At 48.9% G+C, this 14,055-nt stretch overlaps 1 protein-coding gene across 2 annotated transcripts in view; it reads right to left on the minus strand.

Annotated features, from left to right (window-relative positions):
- Nucleotides 1-2,766: 2,766 nt before the first annotated feature.
- Nucleotides 2,767-14,055, minus strand: part of SETX (senataxin) — a 40,873-nt gene continuing 29,584 nt past the window's right edge. Inside the window, exons 18-25 of one of the 2 annotated variants that reach the window (XM_066610609.1) lie at nucleotides 13,904-14,053; nucleotides 12,560-12,667; nucleotides 11,987-12,162; nucleotides 9,808-9,900; nucleotides 8,483-8,641; nucleotides 7,649-7,753; nucleotides 6,907-6,994; nucleotides 2,767-6,738 (exon numbers count right to left, since the gene is read on the minus strand). In XM_066610609.1, the coding sequence (XP_066466706.1) occupies nucleotides 5,968-6,738; nucleotides 6,907-6,994; nucleotides 7,649-7,753; nucleotides 8,483-8,641; nucleotides 9,808-9,900; nucleotides 11,987-12,162; nucleotides 12,560-12,667; nucleotides 13,904-14,053 (1,650 nt within the window). In that variant the 3' untranslated portion in view covers nucleotides 2,767-5,967. Of the gene's footprint in view, nucleotides 6,739-6,906; nucleotides 6,995-7,648; nucleotides 7,754-8,482; nucleotides 8,642-9,807; nucleotides 9,901-11,546; nucleotides 11,628-11,986; nucleotides 12,163-12,559; nucleotides 12,668-13,903; nucleotides 14,054-14,055 lie in introns of those variants that run through there. The other variant, XM_066610610.1, reaches the window with a different exon arrangement.

The raw sequence follows: 14,055 nt of genomic DNA on the forward strand, positions 1-14,055 counted from the left end.
TGGGGTTTGGAGTTGTTTTTGGGAAGCTCCCAAAAGGGTTTCTGCCTGGGGGGGTCCTGCAGTTCTGGGAGTCTCCTCTAGTGGGGAGCTTTCAGCCAGCTGCCTGCCTGGAGTGTGTGTAGAAGCCCCTTTTGCTCTTGATCCCAGTGCCTGGATCAGAATAAACTGTGTGTTTGTGATTGCTTTGTGTCTGGGTGCCAGGGAGCTCTGGGGGAAGCTTAAAGGGCCCTGCTAGCTGGCTCAGAGGCACTTTTTCCAGTGGGTGCTCCTCTTTCATTCAGCAGGGGGAGACTGACTGGCCCTCCCCCCCAGCAGAGCCTTTCCTATTGGCTGCCTGCTGGTGCTCTTTTGCATATTTTTGCATTGCCCTTTTGGGACAGGGATTGAGTTTGGCTTGATTTTTTCTGTAAACCAATTTGTGAGCTTTCTGTTGAAAAGCTGTCTGTAAATGCTGCTAATAAAAATAACTTTAAAAATTAAAATTAAAAAATAAAAATAAAATAAGAAACTGAACAGAGGCTGCTCAGTGGCTTGTGTTGCAAGGAAGGGGGATTGAGCCCAGGGAGCCCCTCCAGCAATGCTAGTTGTGGGGCTGGTGTCAGTTGGGTAGTGTGTCCCGTCCCCCCCCCTGAACCCTGAGAAGGCAATAGAGCAGAGGGGGTGAAAGGCAGACTGTGGTTAGCATCCTTTTTTTTTTGACATTTTTAATTTTTAAAATTTTTAACATTTTTTTAAATTTATTTTTATTTTATTCCCCCTCACTTTTTATGTCCTTTTCTGTGTTTTTCCTGAGAAGAGCCACTTGCTGTGGCTCTCTTTTTTTTTTTAATTCCTCCCCAGCAGTTTAGAAGACAAAACTCCGAGGAGCCCTGCAGAGCTCGTCCGGCGCCGTGGCTCAGTGAAGTTGGCGATCACTGATTTTGTAGCCTGCGTGAGGCAACAGAACCGGGTTCGATCCCAGCCGAGGGCTCGGCCGAGTGACAAGTGCTGGTTGTTACTGGATTATGGGTCCTGCCACCTGTACAGCCTTGGGCAAGTTGTACAGCCTCAATTGGCCCACTTGGCAGGACCCCAATTGGGGCTAAACAACTTAGAACCAAGAGAACAGGTAGGGGCCCATAAGTCCAGAAACATCCGGCCTTTTTTGCGCTGCCGGCAAGGGGGGGGGGCAGCAAAAAAAAAAATTTTTTTTGGCTTTGGAGGGATTCGAACCTCCGACCTCACGCTCCGTAGCCCTGCGCTCTTTCCATTAGGCTATAGGAGCACTTGTGCTCAAGCTGCTCGGAACTAATATATAAGGTCTTGAGCCCAGCTGGTGACCATCAGCGCCTCAAGTATTAGTTCCGAATGCTGGGAGCTGCAGAGCTGCTATGGCTCAATTGGTAAAGCGCTAGTCTGCGGAGCCAAAGGTTGGGCGTTCGAATCCCTATGGAGGATAGTTTTTTTTTTTTTTTTTTTTTTTTGGGTGAGGAGGTGCTCCATGCCTGCAAAATATAAAGATTAGCTGCCAGTTGCCAAAAGGGGGGTCAGTTGAGGCTGCAAAACTCCTCAAAGTTCAGTCCCAGGCAGGCTTTTTTTTTTGCCTTTTATTTTTTCAAACTCTCAGGCAGGTGTTGAACCCACAGCCTCCAGCAGGGGGCTCACTCCTGGAGCTCCAGCAGCAGTTACCAGCCATGGAAGGTGTTCTGAACCCTCCTCCCTGAAGAGTCCTGTAGGAGATACATGCACATAAGCATCAAAGACTATGGGAGGAACCTATTTGGAGCCCTCCCTCTGAGCACAAGAGGGCAGGACAGTGAGAACCTGGCTCTACTCCCCCCCCCCCCTGAGATGTCAAAGGCAGAGACACCCAATGGGGGTGTCCTCTTCCCTGCAACCGATTTTGGAACCCCTTTCAGTTTCCAGTCCCAGCCATACAGGAGCTAACACTGGAGGGAGGGGTGGGTGGGTGTGTCCTACCTGCCTCTTTCCATGAAGAATTCCTATGCTGCGACTTCATCCCAGAGCAGGGAGGTGATGGGGCCAGATGGCAGCTCCCTGTCTAATAGCATCATCACCATAGCAATACTTGGGACTACCCCCCCCCCCCCAAGACTCAGTACTCTCAACCCATCCACTGCCTGGTCTGGTTCCACAGTCAGTTAAGCCCCCATAAGTCTTAATGTGAGCCTGGCAATGATGTACTGGGGGGGGGGCGGCTAAGGGGACAAGACCTACAAAAAGCCTCGCTGGGTCAGGACAAAAGCCCACCCAGTCCAGCTTCCTGCATCTCACACTGGCCACTAGCTGGCTCAAGAAGCACACAGGACACCCTTGCATCTGGCTTTCAGAGAGAGCCCAAGCCTTGTAACCTGTGATGGGCTTTTCCTCCAATCCCCTTTTCAAGGCATCTAAGCCTTCGGGTGCCATCACATCCTGGGGCAAGGAGTGTCACAGACTAATTTTAATTTACATTCTGAATGCCATAAGAACATAAGAAACACCCTGCTGGATAAGGCCAAAGGCCCATCTAGTCCAGCTTCCTGAATCTCACAGTGAACCACCAGATGCCTCCAGGAACACGCAAGACATCCTGTTGCATGTCACACACCATCAGGAGGACTTGTCCCTCCTTTCTCTAAAGAGCAGCATGGCACCTGGAGAAGAGGGGAACAGAATTCCACATGGTCACAAATGCAATCTCAGTCGATGCTATCTAAAGACTGGCACATCTCTGTCTGTTTGACATTTGCCCAGACTACAGAAAGATACATACAAATCACAGCATTAATTGGTGCCAACACATAACTTTAATGGCCTTGGAGAGGTCTACAGTAGGTTATTTGCTTGCTGGAAACTCAGAATGGGCTCTGGTTATGAGGAAGGATTGCTGTACATGGTCCTCCAGCTCTATATCAGCACAACACACTTTCCCTCTCTGACCAACCTTCCAGTGATACAGTTTTGTTCCAGAGCCTGAGCTGTTGAAGAGGTGGAAGCGTTTCAGGCAGAGGTGGGTGAAGGATTTGTAGGAGGGGCACCTGCTGGGTTTGGCGCCACAGGCCCTCAGCAAGCGGGTGACCTGGAAGCAGAAGCAGTTGATCATCTTGGCCTCTTCCTTGTCTCCTCCCTCCATCTCTCCGAGCAGGAAGATGACAAAGATGAAGCCGTTATCGCCATCTTTCATCACGGCTCCTGGAGGGATGGAACTGAGGACTCTTAGCCTGATTTCTTTGTAAGTCATATGAAAATCTAGGAAAGTCATTTCAATTATCCGATGGGACTTCTGAAGGCCATCTAAGTGAGATGGCGGGTAAAGCATGAAGAACAAAGCAAAGTGCCACAAAGGCTTCCAACTACCCAGATTCTAATTTGCTTCCCCAGAAGGAAAAGTAAAGAACAGGCAGCTGCTCAGTGAGTGCAGGTCTGTCTTCACACCACAGGATCCTGCATTAATTGATTCATTGATTGATTACTTTTTCAAGTTGGCCATTTTTGGATTCGGCACACCAAATATGCTCAAGAATAGGTCTAACTTTTAAGACAGCCAAATGTGAGTAGGGCCTGTTCAACCTTGGCCACCTGTTCCAGCTGAAGGAATGGAAGACAGCAAAAGGTGGCCTGTTTGCAATGTCCGGAATGAATCAATGGATTTTGACAGCAGCAGTGTTCTCACTTCATCTGTAGAGCAACTGTTACTGTCCCCCACACTACACAGAGGCTGCAAAGGAGCGCTTGCCCAAACCCAGCCAGTGAGCAGAGGAGAGGCTGGAATCAGAGAAGTTCTGATTCACTGCTCAGCCTTGACACCAGTGTTTATGCTGCACCAAACAGCTATATTTAGGAGGAGGCCCTGACTGCTGGGCCACACATGGGCGGGCGGGCTCCGGGGAACTGTTTTGGGAGATCAAAGTTCAAAATGCCAACACAAAACAAACGACCTTTTTGGTTTAGAACAGCTCAAAAGAAAAGGGTCAACAGGAATCCTTTGAAAACCAGGATCACTGCTCACCCCCTTTAAGGCACCACCAGGGTTTCTACTATGTGAGGCTAAGTTAAATGAACCTACGTCACCTTCCTGCTGCTCTCACCCCCCCATCATTTAAGAGTAAATACAGCAATACCAACCTCTCCAAGGTTATGTTCTGCAAAACAGAGTGTTCACAGTACTGTATGTACCAGTGCACCAGACTGGAGCCTGCAGAGTAACGCACAACCACTACCATCGCTCCTCCTACATGGCAGTGGCGGAAGAGGGTGGGAAGAGCCACTCTCAGGAGGATGAGCCAGGCTTCTTGCTGAAAAAGGCATCTCAGTTGCACTGCTCACGGTTTCCTCTCCCCAGGAGCATTTCCCAGGGGCCAGTATTACTGGCCTCCTGCTAGCCACAATACACCACCCCCTCCGACATTAGCCCGGAAATGCTACACCTCAGGCGGCTGTACTTTTCGGCACCAAACTTTGGAATGGCTTTACTGATTTCACTTTTTTCTTTTGTTAGAATACCATTAAAATCACACCGTTACTGTATTTGGCGGGAGACTTTTACTATATTTAACTGCCTTACGTGTGGCGGGGGCGGAAAGAGTCAGCCCTGCATCTGCTTACATCCGATTTTCAAGGAGAAACAGGGTGGGAACTTGGAAGCCACTTTGCTCACTTGGGCGGGGGTTGAATTTACACCCGGCGCAAAACTATTCTGGAGCCCACACAAGAGCTCTGCAACCAGCGGGTCCGCAAGGTGGATGCGAGAGTGGGGAGGGAGCAGGTGTCACTGTGAACCCCTTGTAAGAGCCACCCCGTCTTCCCCCTCCCCCTGATTTAGAAAGATCAACTTTGAGACAAGGAAAACAGCACCTTCTTTGCTTACTTGGTTTCTTTAAAAAAAAAGCTACAGCTGTACAAGCCATTTACATTTTGATTATTCAAACAGCAAAAGTCTCCAGCGCCATCTTACCAAAAGAGTGATGATCGCTTGGCTGGGCAGCTCCTTTGCCTCTCCAGAACTCTCCAAGGAGAAAAGCCATGTGTGATCCTGTCCAATTAAGGTGGCAGCTGGGCTACGGGACTGGAAAGCCACCCAGAATGGGGCCACTGTCTGAGGCTCTACCACAGACTGGTGACAGAGAGACGATACGTCCAGTGCAAGAACCAGCCCCATCTCTCTATTCACAGGGACGCTGCTTTGTGGCAAGGGTGTGGGGGGGGCAGAGAAGCTTGGCAACTGTGACCCCAACAGAGCACAACCTTAATCCCTGCTACAGCAAGGAACTCACCATCTGACTGTCAAAACTAAGGCCATTTGTGCACTCCTGGAGGAAATACGCACACTAAAATAGCAGCCACATTTTGACCCGGAAGCGGGAAAGTCCTCAAAAAGGGGGGGGAAGGAGAAGTGGGGTTTGAAGAAGCACACAGCAGGAGCTCTACCTCCACTGTCCCTCCAAAGTTTTCCCACAAGGTACCTGAGGAAGTCCAGCACTGAAGCAAACCTGCTGTGTGGGACACAGTTATTGCAAGAAAATACAAACATTTGTTTAAAGAAAGAGGTATTCCTCTGCTCTCCAAAAGGATCGGAAAGCAGGCAAAGTATTAATACCATACTTGCCAATGCAAGTCTTCAAGCCCAGCCAGGTCGGTGGCAGCCACAGGTAAAGCACGTGTTGGGTCAAGAACAAGCAGACCACCCGGGGGGGGGGGAGAGTATGTTTCGAGGCAAAGCAGCCAACACGGAACGGGGGCAAGCAACGTAGCTGTGGCCACCGCTGTGGCAATTTCAGCCCTATAAAAGAAGATCTCCCTGCGCTAGACAGACACACAACACCTCATTTACAGCCCGTGCCCTGCTCAAGCCTGCGCCTATCATACAAAGAGCACCTGCCTCAGTCTTGCCTTAAAAAAAAAGCCACCCAAAAGGCATGCTCTGCCCAGCACGCAGTCTGTGGAAGGGCCGGGAATGACCAGCAGGACCACGAAGGCAACATTCCACTAATAGGTGGTCCTTCGCCGCTTGGCATCCACTGGGCTCCTGTCCTCGAGGGGGTCTCCGGAAGTCCTTCTGCTCCGGGAGCAGTAGTCCTCACCCCTGCTCCACGCTGCGGGACCCCGGTAGTCCCTTTGGTCCAAAGTCCGTGCCTCCTTTGTCGTGCTGGGAACTCTCCAGTCCGAGTCTCGAACAGCAGGGAGCATGGCTGGAAGACATGGACCCTGAGGGTGCCCACATGGGGCAGGTCTGCCGGCGGTTTCTGCCCTGGAGGCAGAGGTGTGTGTGAGAGTGCTCCAAGCCCTCTGCCCAAGGGGGACATCCGAGTTCTGTGGCAACACCACTCCTGAACCTGAGTTTGAAGCAGGGAGGCGATCCTCTCTGCAGGCCGCCGCTCTCGTGGCAGGTTCCACTCTGCGAGCCAACCGTGGGTCCTGTGGCTTCTCCCTGAGAGGTCTAGCCTGGGTCGGAAGGCGTGGCCTCTTAGAGGAGGAGTTCCAAGAGGCAGGCAAAGGCTGAGTCAGACCGTTCCCTTCGGCCAGAGCAGAAGGTTTGGTCGACAGCGTCCGAGAATCCGTGCTGGGGGTGTCGCTCCGGTGGCCGCCAGCTGGGCCTGTTGGTCTTGGCAAAGTCCTGTCTGGCATCTTCACAGAATTCTGGCTCAAGGTCTTCAGGAGAATCTTCAGGAGTTCCTCTTTAGAAGTGTGGCAGTTGGCCTTGGTGATGGCACCTCGTTTCCCAGCATCGTAAAGCAACGCATTCCAATCTGCATTTTCCTACCAGATGGGAGAGAAAGAAGACTGTAATTGTGGACGTACCTTCCTTCCTTCCTCCCATCCACCCAGTCAAGAGCTCATGGCTACAAGGCCTCAAACAACCACTGACACACTTTGCCTCCAGGAAATCTGTCCAAACCTCGCACAGCAGGAGAAGGAGGCACCTACCCTTAGTGTTTCCAGGTGTCCGAGAATGAAGAGGCTGTACTTGGCTCGCGTAATGGCAACAGTCAGGCGCTGGACGCTTCTCAGAAACCTAGAAGAAAAAAAACCATCGCCAGACGTGGCTGGGTAAGTGTGCCTCCCGGTTGCGGTTCCCATTTGGCTTTGTTCACTCATGTTTCAATGGTGTGGAGAGAAACAATTATGCACTGGCGGAGTTGACTGGAGATGGCAAAGGGCATGAAAATTCCCCTACCAGGAAAGCCGGCAGCACTAAAGGCTGCAGCCTCAGTCTGCATAGCACTCCTGCAAGTTCAGAACACTCCCCATGTATTATTTTAATGTTGTCCTTACAAGGCAGGCAAGTATTATCCCCACGCTGCAGACGGGGAAGACTGAGGCAGAGAGGCAGGGACTTCCCTCAGGCCACCCAGCAGTTCATGCCAGAGGTATGAGTCAAACCAGGGAATGAAGCTCTTTTTCTGGAAGGTCAGAGTCATTTAGCACTAACTGGGTCTCTCTCACCACCCCCAGTGAGGCAGAGCAGATATCTACAAAAACCTCTTAGCCAAGGACAGGGGTTAAGGAGGGCAATGCAACAAGTGTGTACCTAACGCAGCTTGAATTATATGAAGTTAGCCATGTGTGGCTTCCGGTTTGCCATCTTGGCCACACACACCCACACAGCAAACCACAAACTGGCGCTGGAATGCCAGGCCACTTCTTGTCCAAGGCGGCAAAGACCCACCCTATCGATCCTCCCAGCGGGTCCCTTGTGGCTCGGACACAGCTCATGATGATGCAGCTCTTTTCGCGGCCCTGGAATCCGTCCACCGTGTCAACTTCCCAGATTCTGGAAACGAAGAAGAGGACATGGCAAGATTTGAAATCTGCCCTTCTTAAAAATCCCAACCCCAGCAGACGGCAGGTGCAGTGAGCAACTATCCTGGCCCCAGGATTTGCAACACACACCCCCTCCATTTTGTACAGAACTGAAACCAGTGCCAAGCTGGCTGCAGAAATCACAGGAATTGGGCTCCCAGCTCAGCAGTGGGGAGGCTCCTATACCTCAGGCAAAGCTGCAGTCTAACTGGGGCCAGTGGGTACACCTCCCCGCTTAGCTTTGGGAGGCTGGGAACTGACTGTTTCATATGAAATGTGACAGCTTCCATTGAAAGATCAAGAAATTGTTTCAAGCGGAGTTCCTTGTGGCTGGGACAGGGCTGTTGCGACACTGCCACCAGCTGCATGTTGCGCCTCTTCCCTCCTTGTCCCTGCACTGCACCCCATCTATAAAGGGCCAAAGGGGTAGCTCGTGGGTGCAGGAGCAGGTTGTTCCAGGCACAGGGGCAAGAGAGCAAGGAGGAAGCATGGATTACTGACAGATTATCAGTGATTATTAGCCATTAGCTAAATGCAACCCCCAGCTCCAGAGGCAATAGGCCGCAGCGGTTTAGGGTGTCAGACTAAAAGGGAAACTGGAAACCTGCAGCCACTAACACAGCTGCTCTCCTGCTGGAGAGAAATGCAGAGGCCCCGTTACGTGGATTTTAGACCACTCACGAGGTTTGCGCTTTTTCACCTGTCAGTCCTTAACTCCGTTTCCAGCTCTTTCACAATCTTCCGCTTTTGTGCGCTGTACGGGGTGATGATGCCAATGTTGTGGGCGCGGCTGATCTTCGCCTTGATCAGTTTAATTAATTCCACCACCATCCTCGCTTCCCGTTCATTGATATAGGAACTGAACAAAAATCAATTGGAAAGGGGGAAAAAAAAAGAAGAGACTCACTCATTCGAGCCATGCGCTTGGTTCACACTTCAAATGCCATCTGACACAACAAGATCTGGAATGCTGTTGGGTAGTTCTCAAAACCTTCCCAACTGCATTCACTCCTAAAACCAGAGGAGGAGGAGCCATGAAAGCTGGCTCTTCGGCAGTGGAGAGAGTGAAGAGCAAGCAATGACTCTAGCTTCATTTCTTGGACCTAGGCATCTACATTAAACACACAACATGGCCAGAGATATATTTCAAAGAACAACAACACAACACAGCTGCATTGCCCGGGATCCCAGGAGCAGTGTAGTATCCCATGCGCCTGTGCTGCCACCTCCCCCAGCACACGCATGGCCCGCATCTCTGGAAATAGCTTCCTTTGGAGCCCTACGGAGATATGGGTGGGCAGGAGGGCTGATTTAGCAGCATTTGCTGCGTGACCAAGGTAAGTGCAGTCACTCCCCTTCAACAGAGATAGTAGAAAACTGCCACTCTGCTACGAGGGGCAATGCCTTAGCTATGCTGTGGAAAACATTAAAAGCAGCAGACCTCATGACTGCAAAAGGCTTGGCAAGGTATACATTTTAAATAAATTTCTATCCCAAAACCTACTGTAGTCTACACTGAGTTTTGCTTTTTTTGAAGACTGAAGGGCATATCTTCTGGTGCTCAAGCAAAATATATTATAAAGATCCATAACAGGGTTATTTTAAAGATAGTTATAAATCAGTAACAAGGGAGAACTTCATCAATACCGGAGCAGGCTAGCAAAGGATTTAAATTAGCTGTAGAGATGAATCTCCTTTGAAAATGGCTAACGAAACACCATCTAAGCATTTGGTGGTGATATTTTTATACAAGTTCACAGAGTTTTCAGCCAATATAGAAACAAAATGAAGGCTCCATGTTTACCAGCAGAACAACAGATTCTGGCTACAAATGGGGAGGAGGGTGTCACCTTCATAGTCTGTTTGTAGGCTCCCCCCTCCCACCCAAAATATTTATAGACTACACAGAATCTTGGCCTGGATTGGTGTTGGAAGGCTTCTGGAGTAGATGACCAGAAGACTTGTGACGTTAGGATTAACTCTTACCATACACAGAGATTGTGAATGGGTAAAAAAAGAACTTACCCACTATCTGACTTCTCCTCCCCATCGTACACATCAAAGAACATGTATGGTAGGAACGGCCACTCCAAGGAACCTCGATTACTTTCTGTTTCCCTATTAAATTGTGAGAATCATCATTAAATGGCAGCCACACATACAAGTACTTTTTTAAAAAAACCAAACACATCATGTGTGAGGTGAATGGCTCAGGAGGCTGATATAAGAACCAGCAAGCCCAAATCTATTATGCATGGCCAGCACCACCTTTCTCACAAAGACAGCTGAACTCCTAGACAGCCCCATGGAATCTGAAGTGAGGTGTCGTCCAAGTTCCTAGCCAACATGTTTACAGAGAAAAATCTGCAGGCATCTACAGATTCTCCTTGCTGAAGGCTCAAAAAATTCAGAGACTCTGCAATACGCAAAGCTATCCCAGAAGCCAGTCTCAAGCCCTTACCAAAATCTCCCTCCCCAAGTTTTATTCCACATCCCTACAAATGCACAGGCCCCATGTTCTCCTGGACACCACACCCCGGGTCTTAACCAAATGTTCTGAACAGCAGGAAAACTCAAAATTACCAGGAGAACTGGTCGATTTAAGCTCATTTAACAAGTTCTGGGCGCAGAGTTTGGGATTTTCTTAGCCCCAAACTCTAACTTGAGAAATCTTATCATCATGACAAAATATGACAGTTATGTAAATAAAGGTTTTCTTGGGAAGTACCAAATGTGTGGACTGGGGAGAGAGGAGGAGGAGCCAACAGTGGTTGAACAGACATGCCTCCAGAGACTCCTGAGAGACAGTCTGTTTACCCCCCAAAAACTGCAGGTCTGAAGAGGAGCTGAAGATCTTTATTAGGAGAGATAAGATCTTTCCACGGTGCAGGTAATAGCTGGAAATGTTAGCGTGTGGATGAATTGTGTTATCGGTGGTTATTAGGTTAAAGAAAAAAATGTAATCAGATTGGACAATTAGATTGGAGAATGGTAAAGAACATATTATAAGGGATTGTTGGTTTTATTATAATTTGGAAATTAGATTATTATTTGATATTAATGAATAATTGAACTAGTTGAGATAATAAAATGTGAATATTTAGAAAAGATATAGGGAATTAGGAAACATCTATTATATTTGATATAAGAAATATATAAATGAGTAGAAGAGTTAGAAGTAGATGGAAGAATTGTTTTATATGTTATACTTTGGCAATTAGATTATTTTGTTTTAATATTAATGAGTAATTGAAGTAAGTTTATGGCTGATAGAAAGTGAAAATTTAGAAAATATAGTACAGGGCATTAGGAAAAATTTAGTATATATTATATAAATAAATGGATAAAGTAGTAAGAGGGAGAAGTAGATGAGTAGTAGATTAGGAGATATAATATGATTAATGAGTAATGGTATATGGTATTTAGCACTCCTAAATGTATGTTATGTACGTTTGTATGTCTGTGCGCGTTAATTAAAAATAAATAAATAAAAACAAATGTGTGGGCTGGGCAGTGGCTCGGGAATCCACCTGCCTGTGAATCTCCCCTTCCATCAAAATAAAGCAAGTTTCTAGCCTTCATGGTAGCCAAGATGTGCTTTGAAAACAGGGAGGCAATTTGCTGAAAGCTCAGCAACCAGAGGGTGGCCAGACTCCCAGACTGGAGAGCAGGTCTTCAGTGCGCTTGCCTCTCACGTGACTGGAAAAGCAGTTACAGAACGGCAAGGGGAAAGTTGCAAACAATTCATGTTGCAGTCAACAGGCATAATTTTATACAGACTTCAGGGTTCAAGCTTTTGTTTCGGCACAGCACTTCAGGTTTTTCCAAGCATGCGCACCCGGGCCCTAGTCACAAAGATGGAAAGGGTTCTCAAATTCTCAAGACGGTCAAACATGGCCAGACACAAAAGAATAATGCTCATTCTCATTAATTAATGTGAGCAATTAATTTCTTGTTTTAAGTTGCTTTGAAAATTGCAGATGAAGCAAGGCTACGAACGCATCCAATGAAGCGGAGCACGGGAAGAAGCCTTCTATTAGAGCGCATTAGCGTGCGACTCGCTAATGTCATTTCTGTGGCCACATGTCCGTGGGGCAGCCCCACTGACCTGACGGTTCGGAGACCAAGTGACTACCGCCATAGAACAGAACGCACGATGCGCCCACCCTCCCTGATGTGCTTGGAAAACGAGATTGCTACGTACTCGGCCGTCACCAGTTTCCCGGAATAGATGTACTTGGAGGGGAAGATGCAGAGGTCGGGGTGCATCCTGTACTGGATCGTCAACTGCAGGATGAGTTTGTCTCCCCAGTTCTGCTCTTCCAGGTGCCTGCACAGCCGACCCATCAGAGACTGGTCGTAACCGTTATCCTGAGCTTTCTGCCCATGTGGGAAAGAAAGACGCGGGGGTGAGACTTTCAAAGGGGGGGGAGGAGAGACTGCAGCCGTTGCTCCTGACCTGTGGTGCCCACGAATTGCCCCATTTTCAGTCTCCCAGTGTACTTTGCATTTATTTTTTTCTGCTATTAGGATTGCAGGTTATCCATATGGTCAGAACCAAAGATGGTTTCACCCAAAACACAGATGTACATGCAATACCACATGACTACTTTGATCAGATAAGAAATTAAATCCAAATCATCAAGGCACTTCGAACGCAGTGCGCACTGATGCAGGCCGCTTTATTACACCATTAGGAGCTGATAAACAGATTGTCCTCTCTTAGCTGTTCCCACCACTTTCCCAGCCAAGGGGTCATCTTAATTACAACACTTACCCTGGATTTCACGGTAGGCGGGAGCTGCTTGGGATCGCCAACCAAAACGAGCTTTTTGCAGCCGTGAATGAGTGGAATGAGAGTCTCAACCTCGCAAGACTGTCCTGCCTTTTAACAAGAAAGCAGGGGAACCAATGAGAAGGAGGCGTCATAGCAACATCTGGGCATATTCCGAGGAAAGGCAGAAAAGCTACACACTTGGCTCCAGAGACGATAATGTTTTGCATTTTAGTGCTTTTTTGGTGCGTGAGCTTGAGGAAACCCTCACATGGAGGCCTGGAAGGTGGGGGTGCCTGCTCCCCAAGCCCTGTCCCGACACTTAACGACCAAATATACTAAGCTGAGAGCAAGTGGTGGAGCAAAAAATCCATGACTGTGTTTGGGGGAGGTCACTGCCTCTGTGGAGGCAGCTCCAGTAGGACTATGGAACGATCCTTTTCTTACAGACTTATTCCCTCCCTTCAACCTACCTAGGTTGGTATTGCTGCAAACATACTCTGCACCTCAGAAAACACAAGTGGGTGCTTGTGTAACGGTGCATGCTCTCTCTCTCTCTCTCTCTCTCTCTCTCTCTCTCCTGCCCCACTTTTTATTCTTTGAACTTAGAGCTCCTCTAAGACAGGAGTGCCAAAACCCCAGCCCTGGGGCCACTTGCGGCCCTCAAGGACTCCCAATCCAACCCGTGGAGAGCCCACAGCCTCCAATGAACCTCTGGCCCTCCAGAGACTTGCTGCTAATCTGCCAGCCCTTTTGCACTTCTATTCGCAGCCACAAGAGGGCAGACTTTTCTCATCCCTGTTTATCTGCCAGCCCTTTTGCACTTCTATTCGCAGCCACAGGAGGGCAGGCTTTTCTGTTCCCTGTTTATCTGCCAGCCCTTTTGCACTTCCAGTCGCAGCCACAGGAGGGCAGACTTCACTGTCCCGTTTATCTGCCAGTCCTTTTTTAAGACCTAAATTTCTAGACTTATCACACACACATTTGGTGACTGACATTGCTCTGCAGACATCAGAAGTCATCTGTTGTTTTCCCAAAGTCTGTTGAACTGAGGCCCGTTAAATCAAGAGTCACTGGTGACCCACTGCCACCTCAAACAAATCCCATAGCACAGCTGCTTTCCAATTCTCAGGCAGCAAATAGGTCCCACCCCAGGAGGTCCCAAATTATTGCAATACCTGCAACTCCAGGCACAAAGAACTGTGAGCGACCAACTTGCCTCCTACCCTTGACAGCCTTCCTCACCGGCCACGTGAAACCTTATAAAGATCCCAGGTTCAGCCAAGCAGAGCTGCTCCCAGTCCCCCCACCTTTGCAAAGGCACCAGGACATCCCACAAGCACTCACCTCATCCACAATGACGCAGCTGAAAGGGTCATAGCCCTGCCTCCGGAACGTCGACTCCAGCAGGGACAGGCCGCTCATGCTTAGAGTGCAACAGATAATGTTTGACTCGAGGATGATGGTTGACTTCAGCTCCTGAGAGTGCCTGTGAACCT

The sequence above is a fragment of the Tiliqua scincoides genome, chromosome 16, assembly GCF_035046505.1.
Source record: "Tiliqua scincoides isolate rTilSci1 chromosome 16, rTilSci1.hap2, whole genome shotgun sequence".
In the NCBI taxonomy this organism is placed as follows: domain Eukaryota; kingdom Metazoa; phylum Chordata; class Lepidosauria; order Squamata; family Scincidae; genus Tiliqua; species Tiliqua scincoides.